Source organism: Cebidichthys violaceus, unplaced genomic scaffold (genome assembly GCF_023349555.1).
Source record: "Cebidichthys violaceus isolate CVI_PGR_0920_01 unplaced genomic scaffold, fCebVio1.0.p SCAF_21, whole genome shotgun sequence".
Lineage (NCBI taxonomy): Eukaryota > Metazoa > Chordata > Actinopteri > Perciformes > Stichaeidae > Cebidichthys > Cebidichthys violaceus.
This window is the reverse complement of record NW_027176384.1, coordinates 6,682,644-6,702,359: the sequence shown is the minus strand read 5'-3', so window position 1 is coordinate 6,702,359 and position 19,716 is coordinate 6,682,644. Positions and strand designations below refer to the sequence as shown.

The following is a 19,716-nucleotide window of genomic DNA, read 5'->3' as shown; positions in this document are numbered from 1 at the left end:
ACCAGCTGAACTTTACAAGTCACAAATATTCATGAAAGCCCTGAGAATGGGAGCGATTTTAATTAAGTTAAGCAAAGAATATTGAAAACTCTGGCTAACTACATCAATTATGGAATATAATGTATAATGCATGACTCCTGTGTGTCACCGCACAATCGAGTTGCCCTGTAATACCTGAACAGGGGATTTTATGTCTGAGTAGCAGCGCAGGAACCCTCACACCTGTAAACTACGACTCCCACAATTCTCTCTGGCGTCTCTCCCTTCGACACTCGCAACGTTAGCCTAGCTCATGTATTCCAGTCCCTTGCCTCAGCGGTTTCTCAAAGTGTTTTAGCCGCTAAAACATGGAGGTGACAGCAGCGCGCCGTTCGTTTCTTTGCGACATCGGTGAGCACCGTTAATCATGTTCACAACAGCTGTCATACGGTACATGTTAGCCGGTTAAAAATGTAGAACGGAAGTGGATTCTCTTGACATCTACCTTATTTAATCATATTAGCCCGTGCTCGTGCCCTGCTCGTGACACTCACGTATCATATCTAGAAGACTTTACCGATGTATAACTGTATACACAACGTCAACCATGGCTATAAGTAACATACTGGCAAATAAGCGAGTTAAAGAAGGCTACATGACACGAATACTTACACAATTATTATGTTCCATTATAAAAAGTTATTACACGTAGAGATGAAACTCTGACAAGGTAAACACCTTTTAGGGAATTATACATTCTGTCGTAATTGCAGAGTAGCTAACTGGCTAATCAGAACCAGAACCATGTATCGCCTAGGAAGTTTGCACCTACAAGGAATTTGTCATGGCGGAAGGTGCATAACATTAAACAATAACAAACAAACAATAACATCAAATAATCAACAACAATCAAGACAGTGCAATAAATAGAAAGATATTCAAATTTACAATAGAATATAAAATAATACAGCTACTATAACTAATAATGACTTATTAGTTGCTGTTATATTGTAGTTATTGTTTATACGGTTACTATTTGTATTAACATGTATTAAATAATGTACAGACATAATGTAAGGTCTAACTGAATATAACTGAAACCAATACGAAGAGGCAAATGTTATTTTAGTAAGGTAGGCTAACGTTATTTAAAACAGCAGCTTCACAGCAGTGTTACTGTCTCTGTGTGTGTGTTCTTGTCTCTGTGTGTGTGTGTGTGTGTGTGTGTGTGTGTGTGTGTGTGTGTGTTACTGTCTGTGTAAAAGGTTTCTGGGCGGACCGGACTGCCCTGCACGAGGCAGCGTCCCACGGCAGGGCCCTGCAGCTGAAACAGCTGATAGAAAGTGGGGCATCGGTCAACACGGTGACGGTGGACAACATCACTCCTCTCCACGAGGCCTGAATCCAGGCTCATCCAAACTGTGCCCGGCTGCTGCTGGAGGCTGGAGCCCAGGTGGGATAAACCCCCCACTCCTACCTCCAGCTATGGAGGACCAAACCTGACTTGTGGAGATGTGAACAAATAAAACCTAAAGTGATGCAATCTATTACAGTATGAATAGTGCCTTTGTGAGGTTTGTGAAGCAAAAGTTACCATGGATGGAAATAAGCATTATTTACATGACACAGGTGTTAATGGGATTATGTCTGCCCACTTTGTGATGACAATAATCTAAAGACGTATGGAGAAAGTAGAACTAATCGTTTCTCCGGTTGTTTCAGGTGGACGTATGGATTGTTCACGGGAGCACTCCTCTGTGTAACGCCTGCGCTTACGGCAGCCTGAAGTGTGCCCAGCTGCTTTTGCAATACGGAGCCAAAGTGAACCCATCCCTCACAGCGCTCACCGCCTCGCCGCTCCACGAGGCGTGCCTACAAGGTAGCCCTTCAGCAGCGATAAGATGGCGTTCAACCGGGGGACCGTGTGTTGATTCGTTCACATCCAGAAGAGATGAGAATGAGTGACTAAGAGAAGTTGTTGCCACAGAAACGAGTGCTGCTTTCTTTTGTGTCTTTTACACAGAAATGGAAAATGCATTATAAACTGAATATATGTGTTATTCTAATATCTTGAACAGACGGTAAATCTAAACAAAGGAGCACACGCTTTGATGGAAGCTCACCTGTCCAAAAAGCAACCCGTGTTTCTCTGTTGCATCAGGGTTCCTGTGGGCCCCACCATCTCCATTACCTGCTGTCACCTAGGAGCAGCCAATTATTGGGAAATAACACTATGAAATGATAAACACCACAATGGGATTTTTTGTGCAAAATGATGATGCCACTAAAGTTTCCTCACAGTAAATAAAAGTAACAATACATACAGAATTGGTATGCATATTATCACCATTTTTGATTTATTATAAGATATTACTAATACTACTACTATTACTACCACCACCAGTATTATTATTATTATGACTCTTAGTAGAATCAGTCAGGCTAAACATGAACTCTCTTGTTTACCCCATTATTAACTCACTTGTTCATTAGGAGAATATGTTGCTCCATCGTTCCCATTCTTCTTGATGGCCTGCAGCTCCATGCTGGCTTGCTTCCAACTCCCAGTGCCAAATAGGAGTTTTGTAATCCAGGCTAAAGTCCCAACCCGGGTTAGCTATAACTTTAAATAATGAAACCGCGGGACAGTAAGGTACGGTGCAAAAAGGCAACAATTCCTCAAAAAACAACAGGTCGCGACTTTACATTGATTAAAGTTATTTGTTTTCTTTCCCCAGACGAAGCCATTTGTTTCTTCTTCACGCCGCGTGCATGCTTCAAATACATGTTGAAGTATGTACGTGGCGTGATCCATTTTTTTTCTTCTCAGGTAAAGGCTTTGATGACGTTATGATTGTTTGTGTAACCAAATAAAAGCTGACGTATGAAGAGTCAACATGCTGTTGGAGAACGTTGTCCTCCTGTTGCCCATATTTGTTTCAAATTCAAGTCCTCAGTCAAGATACCTTTGATGATATAAAAAAAAAATTCTTCAATTATTTTAAATACATTAGGGTAATTACAGAGGCCTAGATACAAAAATCGCCCATACTTGTCAATTCAATTAAACAGGGAAGTCACAAACCTTTCACATTAGGGATATATGTTTATAGTGCACCTGCACTCACTTGCTGCTACACTATGAATCTTTTTTAAAAAGGACTTGCCGTCAAAATAAAACTTAGGCTTGTGGATAATGAACTCAAAAGATCATGTTTGACATGAGGTACACCAAGTTAAATTGCACATTTTGGGTAAAGTTCAAATTACAGGGGACCATAGGGACAGAAATACATTTTACCCTTATTGCAATTGCTGCAATTCTAAATAATCACCAGTAGAGGTCGACAAACGTTAACAATTGTTTGTCTTTTTACCAGCTTTTCATAACATGCTGAAAGTGCCCTCAGAAACGACTAGGCACATTTTGTCCAAAAAAGAGCAGATTATATGTAGACATATCAAAGTAATTTGATTTTATAAATACTCTGATTCCTTTAAAATCATGTCATGTGTTTTATGTTCTCTTGCTTTTCGCACAGTTGTTCTGATTAGACCTCTGCTCAGGTTAAAAATGGACAGAGCTATGGTGTAAAATAATGTGCCTCCATGTACTAATGAGAATGATCAAAGTGTAATTCGTCCCACCCTAACAGATGCACTAGAGCTGTTAATCAAGCTCAGTTTAAACTACCGTTTGTGCACACAGACACAAGCCTCAGAAGAGACCGATCCAGGGATTTAAAAAGTCATTTAGATCACCTGGGTGTGCACAGGCTTTCAAATCTGTATTTTGGCAGCGCTATCTCTCGTCATCGGCAACCTCCAACTGTAATCTACATTGTTGGACCTCATCTGACTGAAGGCTGTCTAGTTAGTGTCTCAGGAGATGATACTCTGCATAAGTACTGTATACAGTTGTGGTCAAAAGTTTACATACACTTGTAAAGAACATAATGTCATGGCTCTCTTGAGTTTCCCCGTTATTTCTACAACTCTGATTTTTCTCTGATAGAGTGATTGGAACAGATACTTCTTTGTCACAAAAAACATTCATGAAGTTTGGTTCTTTCATGACTTTATTATGGGTTAACAGAAAAAGTGACAAAATCTGCTGGGTCAAAAATATACATACAGCAACATGAATTAGCAATTTTGGTGACTTAGAAAGTTGTGTCAATGAAATGAGCTTCATAGCATGGCCTCTTAACTTCTTGTGAGTGATTATGAGTGACTACAGCTGGTGACTTCTCTGAGGCCATTTAAATAGGGCTCATTGGATACAAACGCCCACAAACGCTACAATGGGAAAGTCAAAGGAGCTCAGCATGGATCTGAAAAAGCGAATCATTGACTTGAACAAGTCAGGAAAGTCACTTGGAGCCATTTCAAAGCAGCTGCAGGTCCCAAGAGCAACAGTGCAAACAATTGTTTGTAAGTATAAAGTGCATGGCACTGTTTTGTCACTGCCACGATCAGGAAGAAAACGCAAGCTATCACCTGCTGCTGAGAGAAAATTGGTCAGGAGGGTGAAGAGTCAACCGAGAACCACCAAAAAGCAGATCTGCCAAGAATTAGAAGCTGCTGGAACACAGGTGTCAGTGTCCACAGTCAAGCGTGTTTTGCATCTCCATGGACTGAGAGGCTGCCGTGCAAGAAGGAAGCCCTTGCTCCAAAAGTGGCACCTTAAGGCTCGACTGAAGTTTGCTGCTGATCACATGGACAAAGATAAGACCTTCTGGAGGAAAGTTCTGTGGTCAGACGAAACAAAAATCGAGCTGTTTGGCCACAATGCCCAGCAATATGTTTGGAGGAGAAAAGGTGAGGCCTTTAACCCCAAGAACACCATGCCTACCGTCAAGCATGGTGGTGGTAGTATTATGCTGTGGGGCTGTTTTGCTGCCAATGGAACTGGTGCTTTACAGAGAGTAAATGGGATAATGAAGAAGGAGGATTACCTTCAAATTCTTCATGATAACCTAAAATCATCAGCCCGAAGGTTGGGTCTTGGGCGCAGTTGGGTGTTCCAACAGGACAATGACCCCAAACACACATCAAAAGTGGTAATGGAATGGCTAAATCAGGCTAGAATTAGGGTTTTAGAATGGCCTTCCCAAAGTCCTGACTTAAATCCCATTGAGAACATGTGGACAATGCTGAAGAAACAAGTCCATGTCAGAAAGCCATCAAATTTAACTGAACTGCACCATTTCTGTCAAGAGGAGTGGTCAAAGATTCAACGAGAAGCTTGCCAGAAGCTTGTGGATGGCTACCAAAAGCACCTAATTGAAGTGAAAATGGCCAAGGGACATGTAACCAAATATTAGCACTGCTGTATGTATATTTTTGACCCAGCAGATTTGATCACTTTTTCTGTTAACCCATAATAAAGTCATGAAAGAACCAAACTTCATGAATGTTTTTTGTGACAAAGAAGTATCTGTTCCAATCACTCTATCAGAGAAAAATCAGAGTTGTAGAAATAACTGGAAACTCAAGAGAGCCATGACATTATGTTCTTTACAAGTGTATGTAAACTTTTGACCACAACTGTATATTTACTGACTGGCCCATCAGTCAGTATCAGAGACAGAGGCTTCCTGGCTACAGTTTAGATTTATGATACACCTAGATCGCTTTTTCCTCGTTATTTGTTTAGTGTAATGATGTTGCTGTTTATGTGGTGTTTTGGTTTGTTTCTTTATGAATTGGCTAACACTGAGGACACCTGTGGCTACATGTATGAGTCGGCAGCTACAGGATCTCATAGACAATGTTGAAGCACTTTAACGTTTGGATCTGCATGAAACTCATCAGTACAAAACATAAAGTGTGTTTGATAAAAAATAAATCCACCAGCTTTTTTTTAAGCAACAACTGAGCTTTTTTTTTTTTTTAAAGAATGAAATTATATATTTGTGTTTTTAAAGATATTTATTTTACTAGAAGCTGATAGATGAAGGTGTCGATAAGTAGAATAAAAGTGATCCCTTCACATCACAGGGCATGGTATAAGGTCTGCATGTTTTTCATGAATCTGTTTTCACAATGAAACCCTCACAAGTAAGAGAGGAAGCAGCTGCAGTTTATCACAACATGAAACAAACAAGCAGAACATCAATGTGTTTGTGGAACAGCCGTTATATATGTATATAATATATATAGATATATATATAGATATATAGATCTATATCTATATCTATATATAGATATAGATATATATATATAGATATATCTATATATCTATATCTATATATAGATATAGATATATATACACATATATATATAATATGAGAAAATTATTAATATTGCTCTGTTTCTGTCTGGACCAATCACACGCAACCACTCATACACACACGCGTGTCACTGAATGCCATGGAAACAGACGCCACCGCTGCTACTTTAAGGCCTTAGAACTTTCTGATCGCTCACTCTGCACTTCTATTTACACTTTTTCCTTTTCTCTTACTATATTTATTATGACCGTTATGCACTAAATTACTAATACAAAGTCCTTGTATGTGTAAACATGTCAACAAACCTTTCAGTAACAGATCTAAGCATGTTTAAGTAAAATGCATATAGTACAGTAAAGAGTATAAATATGAAACAAGACTTTATAAACATGTATTCATTCATTCAAGTTCAGAGTGCTTATGATAAATATTATTAGTGATACAAATAGCCTAGTTACATTTTAAACTCTACAAATCCCGAATAAGAGCAGAAAATGTAGGCTCTATCTAAGAACTACAGTTGTTTTCTCCTCTTCAGCAGTGCTTTACATTCGTATGATTTGTATGAGTGTTTCTGTGTTTCTTACAGTCCTTCGGGAAACATGTTTAATGAGGATGAAGACTGGAGTGACGATCAAGACGCTCAGGTCCTGAGCAAAACGGTCCTCAGAAACACCCAGAAGGCGACCAGCAGCACGGATGTCGAGGTAAATGTGCAAGCTGTACTACAAGAAGGGGTAACCAGTATTATGTATGGCTTTATTAAGTATTCTGAGTTGTGCAAGTCCAACATACATAGCAGAAGATGGTGAAACCTTTAAAAAGGACAGATGACAGTCAGGAAATGTAACAGCTGGTTTTCTGTAGATTGTTTTGTTTTAGTTTTTAATGTTTCCTGTTCTGGGAGACAGTCAAGCAGGGAAACATTTGCTGATGTTGAATTGGATTTTAAGAAATAGATAAATAATTGAATAAAAAAGAAACACACGCACAGAGAGCGAGAGCGAGAGAGAGATCAGAAATGTAATTTGTAGCACAAGAAGCCATTAAATATGTGATTTTCCACATTTACAAAGAAAAGGGGACACTTTCTACAATGGACATTGGTCTTCAACATTAGGCTGCACGTTTCAGTTCAAAGACTTATTACATTATCTGTTGATGAGGAGACACTTGCAACAAAAAAGAGGAAGAAAGACAACAAATTTGGTGAGTAATTAACTGGTTAAAGGCTTACATTTCATCGATTTAAAAACATTTTAGTGTGGAGAAGTATTCATTGGATTGATAAACAACAATGTTGATGTTCACAGTACTTAAATATGAGATAATATCCAAATGTTTTTCTCCCTTAAGTTAAAAACCACATCAATGGGCGAAAACAACGGATAACCAAATGATCAAATTCAAACCAGAGGACACGGATAGACTGAGCAGACAACAGTGGAAAACCAAAATGAAGAACAAGAGGAAATGTCAAAATAAATACAGTCAGAATAAGCCAGAGAAGGAAATCAATAAAGCAGAATCTGTAGAGCAGAACGGAAGATGTCGGAAGAAGTCAAAATAGATTCATATTGCAACAACAACGGTCAGACACCAGCCAAGAAAAAGGAAAAGCAAAGTAAACCACAGAAAATGAAAAAGCCAGAAGAGGACACAGACTTATCCGGGACAACAGACACACAGACGCTCGAAGAGTCGGCCCGGTTCCGATACATCAATGAGGTTTTGTACAGCACGTCCAGCGGCGAGGCGAAGCGTATGTTCAAGCAGGACCCACAGGCCTTTGGGATCTACCACAGAGGACACACGGCGCAGGTTCAGAGATGGCCCGACAATCCATCATCTCTTACATCAGACAAAAGTGAGACGTTATAATCAATGTATAAAATGCATTGTAAAAGACACGCCTCTTTAATTCAGCTTTTTCTCGAAACATTAACAAGGCCGTCCCTCTACACCGCCAAAACAGTAAAAAGAATTTAATATCCTTCACATTTCTTGTTGGGGGTCCACACCTCCCATTATCTACATCATGTATCTGCTGTACACAGTGAACACCTTCCATTACTCTGCTGTGGGTGTTGAATTGATGCTTCATTTGGCTGCTGTAAGGAGACGGCTGTCAGCAGCTTGGGAGAAGATCAACAGTTTTAGCTATAATTGTAAACACATCAATTGTGCCTTTTTATTTCAGACCTCCCTCTCTGGTGGTTGCAGACTTTGGTTGTGGCGACTAAAATAGCGTGCAGCGCGAAGAACAAAGTGCTCAGCTTTGACCTGGCAGCCGCTTGCAATCTTGTCAGTCTGTGACACGGCCAACGTGAGTGCGTCGGTGTTTTCTGCGTGCCAATCCACTTACAGTCTGTGCAGTTGTTCGAAAATATAAAAGGCATCGTCTCTGTGCAGGTCCCGCTTCGTGACGTCTCTATGGACATCGCCGTGTTCTGCCTCTCTCATGGGAACCAACCTGGCAGATTTTCTAGCAGAGGCCAACCGTGTGTTAAGGGGTAAAATATGTCTCACTGATTTAGTACAGGCACGGCAGGTTTTTGCTTGTTAAACTGTAAGTGAATTAGATGTTGTTATTGAATACAAATCAAACCAAGAGTGTGATCAATTAGTTAAACCAATACAGTGTTAATATTTGAATGGGCCCCGGGCCACTTTGTACTTGAAAAGTTTGGCCCCCGAGGTCAAAAAGGTTAAGAACCCCTGTGCTAAAGGACACGTGGACTGTGTCAAAGAGCTGCTTAATGCAGGTCAGCGAGAAGGCTGCATCTTGTGTTAAATTGGTGTTCTATCACTATGAATACTGGGTTCTGTACTATTTTTGTCCATGGCCCCAGTCATTGTCGAGTGGTGGGACTGTTGTGAAAAAAAAGTCCATAATATAATGTAGAAAAACACTTTTTCCTCAATTTAAATCCATACGGTATGAGTTAGGGGAAAATCAACAGCAGTGAGCAACTGATTCATTCTGGTCTGTTAGGATGTAGAAATGAGTCTCTGTGCGTCCTTGATGAGCAATTTCTGGATTATTGCATGTCGGTGCAGAATGACAGCTTTAAAAGAACCAATTTCATCGTTAGTATCTGCAGGGCGGAGAGGAATACACCACCAAGCGAATGGAATGAGAAGGCAGGATTTATTGTATGAGGGCGGATTTTACATAGTTACAAGGTCTACCAAAACACACAGATACTTTCTGTTGTGAATCCAAACAAACAGGCCTCAACTCATTTTAACTTCCTGCAGGTGCATGTGAACTCAGTTAAGTTCCACGAGGTAGCCTTGCACCATGCAGCGCGAGTCGACATGGTGGACATGATCGAGCTGTTGATGGAGTTCGTAGCCAACGTGCACGCCAGCGACAACCTAGGAAGAAAGCCTGTAGACTACACAACACCTGCATCTCCGGCTTACACCTGACCTGCCTCAGGTTTTATGAAAGTAAGTTCTAAGAAAGAAGCAGTTTTTTCTCAGTTTTGCTTTTGAATTGTAATAGCTGACTTCTTCTTCTCCTTCTCTCAGGTAATCCTCTGAGTCTACAGCAGCTTTGTGGAATCACTGTGAGCATGAGGCTGGGTACCAGAGCCTCGGAGGTCATAGGTCAGCTGGACACATCCCACCGCATCCACAGCTACTTCCAGTACTGTGATCACCCTGCATCGCTACAGAGTGGCACATGAACAGATTTTTAAGCCCGGATGAGAGACTAGTGTTTGATTTTGAATACAGCATCTCTAAAAGAAAGCTTTGGGGACAACATCTGCTTATTATTCCAACTATTAGTCATGTCATGTGACTCAGGATTGACGTCATATTGTGTATTATGTCGCATTATTTATTCGGACTTCGAATAAATGTGTTGTTTCTTCAAAGATCATGAAATAGTCAATGTAGTGTAAAAACTACAAGTACCAGCATACGCTTCGAGTTCCGGGTTTGTCACGTGACTCCCGCCGCACGTAAACATTAACAAGCCGCGGTTGTTTACAAACACCTCGTGTCTGACAGTCTGCTTAAACGTTGTTCATTTTCTCGGAAGAAAAAAAGACAGGATGGAAATTGAAAACGCTCGTCCATACTTCTTTGGAGACATCGGTGAGTATGAAATAAAGACACCTACCGGTGAGGCTTTTTCGGGTCTCGACCCGGTTTGACGTTGGGCAGCATGTATGGTTGCACTGTCAGCCGGAATGCTAACTATAGACCGCTAACGTGCCAGCAAGCGGCTTTACAGACAGTCACTCCACAGCTACAACAAAGCGAGGATAGACAACGCAATGAAGGCGTTTATTAATTCACCATACCGCGAGAACAGCTGATGACAACATTTGCACTATAACCCCGCAGGCTGCTGGTCGGAGAGAACAGAGGTGCACAAGGCGGCGTCGCTCGGCCAGACTTCACAGCTGGAGCACCTCATCCGAAGCGGAGCCTCGGTCAACATCGTGGCGGTGGACTCCATCACAGCGCTGCACGAGGCCTGCCTCCGCGGACAGGCCCAGTGTGTCCGGCTGCTGCTGGACGCTGGAGCCCAGGTGAGCCGGGAGAGAGACCTTATCATGGGTGACCTTAATAGAAAACAGAGCTTGCCAATTTGTGTAAACTTAATTCGTTGATTATATCTCGCACAATTCTAACCTTTCTTTCATTTAAAAATATTGAACCATTAAGGTCAGATTATGAACAAACATTGATTTTGTATAGAGACATAGAAGGGAGTTTGCCCAAGTAATCAGACACATTGAGTGAACAAGGAGAGGACATGTGAGAAGAGGTTGAAGTACCTCTGTAGATATAATCCTATGTCCCATAATGCATCTCAGGTGGATGCTAGGAACGTAGACGGGAGCACCCCGCTGTGCGATGCCTGTTCGGCCGGCAGTCTGGAGTGCGTCAGGCTCTTGCTGGATCACGGCGCCAAGGCCGACCCTGCCCTCACCTCCCGCACGGCCTCGCCCCTCCACGAGGCCTGCATGGGAGGTGAGGGCCACCGGCTCACTTCACACGCCTTTACGGCTTCTGTGAGATCAAGTTAAGCCTCACATTGATCTTTACAAAGAGACTTAGATCGCGACAAATGTAATTTTCCAGGAAAGTCGGACTGCGTGAAGCTCCTGATTGCCACGGGTGCTTGTCTGGAGGCGTATGACCTTTACTACGGGACCCCGCTACATGTGGCTTGTGCCAACAAACACACGGACTGTGTGAAAGAGCTGCTCAATGCAGGTGAGCGTCAGTGCAAAGCAGCATGGGGAAATTTGCCTTAATTTAAATTTACTTTTTTACCTGCAGTTTTGCATGGTTTAGATTGATTTATTACCTTCCAGATAGCCACTATTTTCAGGTGTTTTAGCATCCTGTGAAAATCAAAGAGCAGAGAGTGTAAATGTGAGTAAGATATGTAAAGTAATTGCCTTCTTCATTTGGCAAAAGAATGCATCATAATACAGTTACAAGCATGGACAACTTTGTTTACTCTTCTTTCTACAAAAGCTCTGGCATCTGAGATTTGAGTGTCAGTTGCCAAACACCAGCGACTCTGATGCAAAAAATACCAAAAATCAAATCAAATTCACATTATCCTTCTCATGATAATTCTGTTTATTATTCTAGAACATATCGCATGTTACTTTGCGACTACAGTTTGTCTTTCACAACAAACATGACACCAGAACTTGTAAAGTATTCAGCTGTCCACTCATGTCAGAGATTGTCAAAGGTCTTCCAAAGCAACTCTTCATCCACATAATGACAATGGAACGTTGACAGAAAGATATATTTATATATATTAGACAGCGAAGCGATGAGGAAGTCCGTTTAAAATGTTATGTATTCCCTGGGGAAAAAACATGGAGGCCTCAAAAATATGGAACATATTGACAATGTTTCATAAATGATCCCCAACAAAAGCACCATTTCCTGTTTGAGCTGTTAAAGGAAATTAAACTATATATTTGTGACCCATTTTTGAAGCTATACATCTCCAGTAGGAACCACCGGCCAGACAGACGTGTTAGGCGAGAGACGGACTAACCCATTTTGGGATTTGGTCTTTTCATGAGATTTGTTCACAATAAAAAAAAAAACATATAAAACATCACCAGCCTTTTCCTTCGAGAGCCGACATGAATATCCCTTTCCCTTTAAGGCGCTAAGGTGAATGCTGCCCGGCTACACGAGACTCCACTGCACCACGCTGCTAAAAACATGCAGGTTGAGATGGTGGAGACGCTGGTGGAGTTCGGGGCCAACGTCCACGCCAGGGACCAGCACAACAAGAGACCCCTCGATTACACCACGCCCGGCTCGCCCTCTGCTGCCTGCCTACAGTTTTATGAGAGTAAGTTACGCGCAGAAGTCAGGGCTGCATGGAAAACAAACATTGTTTACCCGGTTTGTGCAGCTGTAGTTAATCCTGTGCCACGGCATAGTGTCAACGTAGCACCAGCAGATGGCAAGCAAGGATTGCATTTCACTTCCAGGAAGTTATAGAGAGATGCTCGTATGTCATGTACTATATATGTCACGTATAATTTAGCCGGTGCAGTGACTGCATATGAGATGGTGATGATTTACAACTCTTAATTCCACTGACAGAGCCTGTTGTGAAACATGTACAGCAGTTTTTAGACTTTAAATACAAGAAGATGAAGGTAGAAAAATACAATATTTATATTAAAAGAATAATTACATGATGTTATCATTTGGTTACAAATCTCAAGCAGAATACTAATATTTTGTGAACACTTACAGTATATCCACCTCTTTTCTTCCTCTCTGTAGCCAACCCCATGAATCTGCAGCAGCTCAGCAGGTTGGCCGTGAGGACGAAGCTGGGCACCAGAGCCGCGAAGGTCATAGGTCAACTGGAAATACCCAAGCTCATCGTCGGCTACCTCTGCCATCAGTGAGTGTCCCGGAGGGGAGGACGAGTCGGGATGATGTTCACAGAAAACCTGAAACCTCAAAGAGCTGCAGCACGCTTCTGAAGGAAAAGAAACACAGCGACGGTGCCAGTGTATTAGATATGATGATAGTAGACTCACAGTTTTGGCACAAACTTCTTTTTATCTAGTTTTGCAAGTAAAATGTTACAAAGTGGGGCGGAGACAGAGAGGAGTGTCCTAGCTCCTCTGTTGGAGTTGTTTCGGTGCGAAAGCAAAGTCATTCATTGTGTTCACACTCACGCCAACGATAGGATTTTACTACAAGAAATTTTGAAGCGGTAATGAAACAGTCTCAATTTAATTCGACCAGGAAATGAAAACCGTAAAGTAGAAATCCAAACTGTCTCCTCAACAGCAGCGTCTTGAGGGAAAATCTGCTCCCTTTGGTTTCTTTCACCGTCAACGATCACAGTCACTAGCTCAGGTTAATGTCAGCACGCTGTGTGAAGGTGATTGTTTTTAGTTTATTTTTAGTTCGCAATGTTGTTGCCAATGGAGGCAGCAGTGTGTAATCTTACCGGGGACAGTCTGGATGTTTAGAAGTGGGGTTGTGTGAGGTGCTTCTCCATAGTCAGAGTATTAACTAGTAGATGGAGAACCAGTACGGGAGCAAAGCAGTGTACTAGTGTGGATGTATTGTAGACACCTGAAAAAATGTATATCAGTTGAAGTGTAGGATATATTTAGAATATGTTCACCTCTTTACCTTGCTGTCAGGCAGCTCTTTGTGATGGGTAGCTGAAGTCGTTATCTCTGCTCTCTTCAAAGACACCAGACTCCATTAAAAAAACAGTCATTTCACCTCTCACAACACAGGGCCTCGATCAGGTAGTTAGTGTCATTGTGTGACTTCAGGGTTCCTTTTGGATTCACCAAAGTCACACTGATACTCCTGTCTTTCCTGTTTCTATACACTGGCTATGGAGAAGTGCTTCATACCATCACACTTGTAAACATCCAAAATATCCATTAAGCTATAAAAGTCTTTAATAGCATGCTTTTTTGCTTTAGATAGAAGAGAAGAGTGTGCCTCTAATACTAGAGAGGTTTTTATTTCAACTAGAGAACAACTGTCAGAGCTCAGGTGGAGGAAGTCATTTTTAGGAACTGAGGCAACATTATTTGCCCAACTAAAGGTTGCTGGATTGAATCCTGGATTTGCCGGGAAATTAATTTCACTAAACCCGTAAATGCTGAGTAGCGGCCAAAATGTGAAATGACTGAGACGTTGCATACGTGCTCAGTCAACAGAAAGCTGTCTCCTTTAAACATGTATCGCCCAGTTTGAATACCAAGCAGTGTTGCTGTCACAGCAGCACTCGAAGTGACTCTCTCCAGATGCTGCTTCGCTCCGTCTCAGATTCCCGTGATTCACAACCCGCCTCAGCGACGGTCTTTGTGTCTTCCAGTTTGAGGAGACTATTTACAGCTTTGTGTCTGTTGCTCCACTAAAGCTGCTATAGAGACGACCCAGAGAGCTCAGCGAGGTCTTAGTATTTTTAGAAGGAGATGCAGGAAGTTGTTCCACAAATTGCTTTGGAGTGCTTTATCGGTGCTCTTCTACGTTGACATGGCCTGTTTTGGAAGTTTCAGAACTTCTCCACAGAGGTTGAAACCGGCCAGTTTATGGTGTTGTGGGTCAGCCGCTGCAGTTGCCGTGGAGATGTTACATCTTTGTATAGGAAGCAGTGAACTTTCTCAGCATAAAGCCGCATTAGGCCAGAACTTTACACAATTTACAACGCAACCTAAATTCTAATCGCTGCCGAGCCAGCTTACTTCATGTTAGCCTGATGTTAACGTCTGGTTAGCCATATGCTAACATCCGGTTAGACCTATGCTAGCTTAAATGTGGATAAAATAATTGTGCGCCCTTCGAGATTACTCTGCTACCAGGGGCACAGTAACCTTGCTTAGCTTTGAAGAGGCTGATCTGTCTGGCTGATCTGTCTGGCCTCATGGAGAACTGCACCTGCGTGTTCACCGTTTGTCTGGCAGATCTTTACCGAGCATTCAAAAGCAATATTTCACGCTCTCGGCCAGCATCCAAACCTGTCATATCACCCCCTTCTCCCTAAATGTGCCCTGGCTGCACAATGCTGGCTGCAGCTACTTCATATATATGCTGAGCCGTGACAGTTTGTTTAACCGAAAATTCCTAGAAACCGATCTTCCATCATCACGAGAGATTTTGACTAGTTTTCATGCTACAAAAATGCAGTCTGGGTCATCATTATCTTAGCCTGTAAATAATCTTGAAGACTGAGGAATGATCCCAAAAATGTGTCATCAATATTTATCTAATTAAGCTGTACAGAAGCTCTGAATATGTTGATTTATTGAATAAATTGTTCTGTTAACGTGCTTGCTGTCCTCATGCCTTTGAATGAATCCGGCTTTCATACATGTACTGTATGCTGGACTGCCTGCTGCCAACTTCTTCTTGTAAACACAAATCCCAGAACGGTACGTGACGGATGTTTCATCTCTACAGCAGGGCAGGAGCTCCACCATCTAATTCAGTGAATTTACATCTACATACGGAGATTGGCGTTCTCACCGCTTAAATTACATTAAGTATTCACCGCTAGATGCCACCAAATACTACACACTGCACCTTTAATATACAATGATTTATTATAGTAGCTTTAAGGTCTTGGAAGGTAAGCAGACCATCTTGTCCCAAACTATGTTTTAAAGTATAAGGACACCCTTTCTACTCCTTTCATCAAAAACAATGAACCTTCTTGTTGGTGTCGCGTCCAGAAGGTTGCCATTTACAATCAATGACCGATTTAGGACCCTGCAACCTTACTTTGAAGCTACTTGATTCAGAGTAGGAGTTTAAAGGCTGTGAAAACACATTTTCACCCACTGATTTGAAGAACGTTGGAAAAAGGTGTCACGTCTGTTTATGTTACCAGGCCACTGTCAATGAAATCACACCGCACAGCATCATTGGAGCAAATTAAACTCTTAATAAATTACCATTAAAGATGTTGTGCTCAGACTATTGGTGGGGTTTTTGATTATTAAGTCATGAACATTTAATGTTATTAAGAAAAACTTCACATTTTCAGGGGCTTTAAAGTGGGTTTTGGGGCGATAGGGTTCAAAAAGTTACTGTGTGTCAACTTACCTGATTTCAAATCAGTATTTACAACAATAAACTCAGCTGCGCTCATCTACCACTAGGGCGCGCTATGGATAAAGAAATCGTTTGTCAACCAAATGCTTGCAGAATTAGTGAGCCAACAACAAAATGTGCTTCCCGGTCGGCATGTGTTCAGGCCCAGAGGACACCGAGGAAACAAGCTGCAAGTAACTGTGGTTCCTCTGAGGCTTGTGGCTAATTGCCCTGTTGATGTACTTGCGTCTGTTAGGAAACACAGCTCTCTCCATCTCATGAGATCTTGGCAGTAAGAGAGTTGAGGAAAAAAATCGGGAGGGCGGATTGTGGCTTTGAGGTGCTAAGCGGACAGGAACTGGGAGGCTTTTGTTTGAGAATGGGATAAACAAAGAGCTGGATGCTGTGATGGTCCAGTACCACGCTCTCCCATCAGACACTGCAGCCGGAAAATTAGCACCCTGAAATGAGCTGCAGATGTGAGACTGATTCTACAAGAATCTGTTTACGTAGATGTACATAAACCCCAAATCACCAAAGAAACACACCTCAAATTGAACACAACTTTAAAAATTTTCTGCAGATTGAAATTCGCCAATATGCGTTGCTGGAACATTATTTCTACATCAAGATGATTCATGCTAATCAAAAGTAGTTAAGGTCTGGTGGGAGTTTGTATGTGCGAGACCTTGAGTGGAGGAAGACTAGTAGTACATCTCTACATAAATAAACTACATTTTATATAATTTCTAGAGCTAGCTCTGTGTTTCTGTAATAGTTCTTCCCCCAAGTTTGAATCTAAAAAATATTTCTAATATCTATATTAGTGGCCTTGCAAAACCTGTTGGGGTCAAATCCAAACCCACGTTTAGACCCAATGCATCTTCGCCTGTATTTTCAGTTTGCTTTTGTGAACGTCTCCATCCACACCAAGGGGCCTGAAATGTGGGCCGAGGGCCAAAAACTCTTTGACACACTTGAATGAAAACGTTCTACTTTAATGCAGCATCGAAGACAATTTTGACTTTGTTTTGTTACTGACGTCGTCGGGCAGGTTTGATTTTGCACATCCTGTCTGAACCCCTGGCCTCTGCTGTGACCTGTAGGATTAGCTCGTCTCACCGCTTTGCTGCGGCATCCCTGTCTAAACGGAGGAACACTTTGAAGAAAGACTAATCTCCATGAGCAGAAGTATCTGACACAGCAGATGTCGCAGTTCTGTCGAAACGTCCTGTCCACGTGGAAAGAAATAAAGGACGAAAGATAACTTGCTCAGTGACTTCTCTTGTAGCCTCGGGCCTTTGGATGAAGATTTTACAAAGAATCGAAAGAGCAAAAAAAAGTGTTGTCATTTCAGATTTTTATTAACATCTGCGTATTTCTGCCAGCTTTTTAAAGAATTCTTGGATACTTGCAGTTCCCATGTCAAGCCCATTTTTAGCATTATAATGGTATGTGCTGTGGCTTATTCTCCTGGGTAAACTGTCCAGAATTGACTCAAACCAAGTATTTATAAAGAGCCTAAGAAGTCTGAAAAGACTATGAGACCCTGACCTCTTGCAGGTTTATCAGGAACACAAGTCGCAGCCTGATGGCAAACACTGAGGAAAATCACAAAATAAATATTTCACCACGATTCCACGGAAATAGAGGTCACAGCACCAGCAAGTGCAAGAGACGACAAACCCAGGAAATGCACATCTTATGAATAAGAACTTGAAGAAAACAGCAAAGATGATGGCGAAAACAGATTCAGACAATTAACACTCAATCAATCGTATCATTTATTGATTGGACTTTTGGTAAATTAAAGACTCCATGCTGCAGTTAATTGTTCCCAGACAGTTTAGATTCTGGCCTCCACCCTCAAGTCTGTGCCCACACTTACAGTAAACCAGACTTGCTTTGGTTTGAGAAAATTAAGTTTGTGTTAGTCTGGACGACAACGCCTGGGGTTACACACACACACACACACACACACACACACACACACACACACACACACACACACACACACGTGCCGGGACACTTCAAAAGCAGCCATCTGGTTGTATTTTCTGGAGGGAGTCCCCCAGACCGGGAGTTGCCCAATCTCCAGTGCAAATGAAGTGAGCAGAGTTTCCTTCCCAGACGCTTTCCCTCTCTGTCCTTGTGGCTCAGCTGCTGAGACGCACGCCTGCTCAGCATTAGCCAGCGGGCCAGCTCGTTTTCCATGGAGGTTCGAGGCGGCCTGGAATGCCACAAGGACTGGCCGCCTCTCAGCTGTTCTGAATTTCTCACTTTGTCTTATTATTATTATTTTATGGGGAAAGCGATTGACGAAACCTTTCCTGCTTGAACGGTGGCATTGAGTGGAGCATTTCAGAGTGGTGCCAATTCTCATTGTAGTTGGAGGTTGTTTTCATTCTGTAGAAGCTACTAAAGTGAACAGAGAAGACCAATGAATTGGCCTTTGCAGCAAAGGGAGAAGCCAACAGAAAAGCTATTCCAGGTCTGGAATGAGGACAGTATTGAGACACTTAGAGGGTGCTTTGAGTGCTCGTTGTGGAGCATTTTTAGTAACAAGAAACAAGGAAGAGCTGACCCTAACTGAGGGGAAATGCCAGGACTGGGCCGTTTTCAAGAACTTGACTTAGGCTCCCTTTTAAGCAACAAACTAGACTGGACCCCTGAACGGATGTGAGGGGTGTCCCTCTACAATCAGTGAGCTGAATGAGTTTTTCAGACGCTTCAAGGCGGGGGTCAGCACCAATAACATCCTCGACTGACCAGAGCCCGTCTTCCCTGTTATGGGGGACACACTCATGATCCCTGCCTGGATGATCAGGTGGTCCCGTCACTGTGGAAGAAATCTACTCTTCTCCACCATTCCAAAAATCCCTCATCCATCCTCTCGACTCCAGGCCATATCTCTCTCACCTCACTTGTAGTAAAGTCCCCACAAACAAATCATTAAAACCAACATCGTCAACTCAACTAAGCATCTCCTGGACCCTCCACAGTAAGCGAATAATCATGTGGTTCTTGCAGAAACGATCAAACGTGACATTAAACTCGCACTCAGTCGTCAACAGATGAACAGGACAATGACCTGACTTGCAATCCTCTGGGCAAATGTAGCGTCAAACCTTGAGTAGCAGCAGCAGGGCAGATAGTCTTCTAAGCTGTCATTGTGTTCGCTCTGTCAAATCTGTCAAGACTGAATACCTGAAGGTGAAATTTACCCTCTTTAGCATTCAGCACACCTGATAAATCAGCGGCATCTGAACGGACTGCATTACTGCAGCTCCCTATTGTAGTCCATCACAACCAAATAGTGAAGTGGCTGCTCAAGGTGAGGCAGGTCAGGTGTATAACTAACCTGAGAAACAGTTACACCCTACGGAATGAAAAAGACAAATGGCTGACAGTC

At 42.2% G+C, this 19,716-nt stretch overlaps 1 protein-coding gene and 1 pseudogene across 1 annotated transcript; both read left to right on the top strand.

Moving 5' to 3' along the window:
• Positions 1-280: 280 nt before the first annotated feature.
• On the top strand, positions 281-9,910 carry LOC137877462 (ankyrin repeat and SOCS box protein 13-like; annotated as a pseudogene).
• A 311-nt stretch (positions 9,911-10,221) lies between these two features.
• Positions 10,222-15,533, top strand: asb13a.2 (ankyrin repeat and SOCS box containing 13a, tandem duplicate 2). The gene is made up of 6 exons (XM_068717148.1): positions 10,222-10,325; positions 10,578-10,765; positions 11,054-11,210; positions 11,322-11,456; positions 12,379-12,570; positions 13,014-15,533. The coding sequence occupies exons 1-6, from the start codon at positions 10,283-10,285 to the stop codon at positions 13,139-13,141; spliced, it is 843 nt and encodes a 280-aa protein (XP_068573249.1). The 5' UTR covers positions 10,222-10,282; the 3' UTR covers positions 13,142-15,533.
• The last annotated feature ends 4,183 nt before the right edge of the window (positions 15,534-19,716 follow it).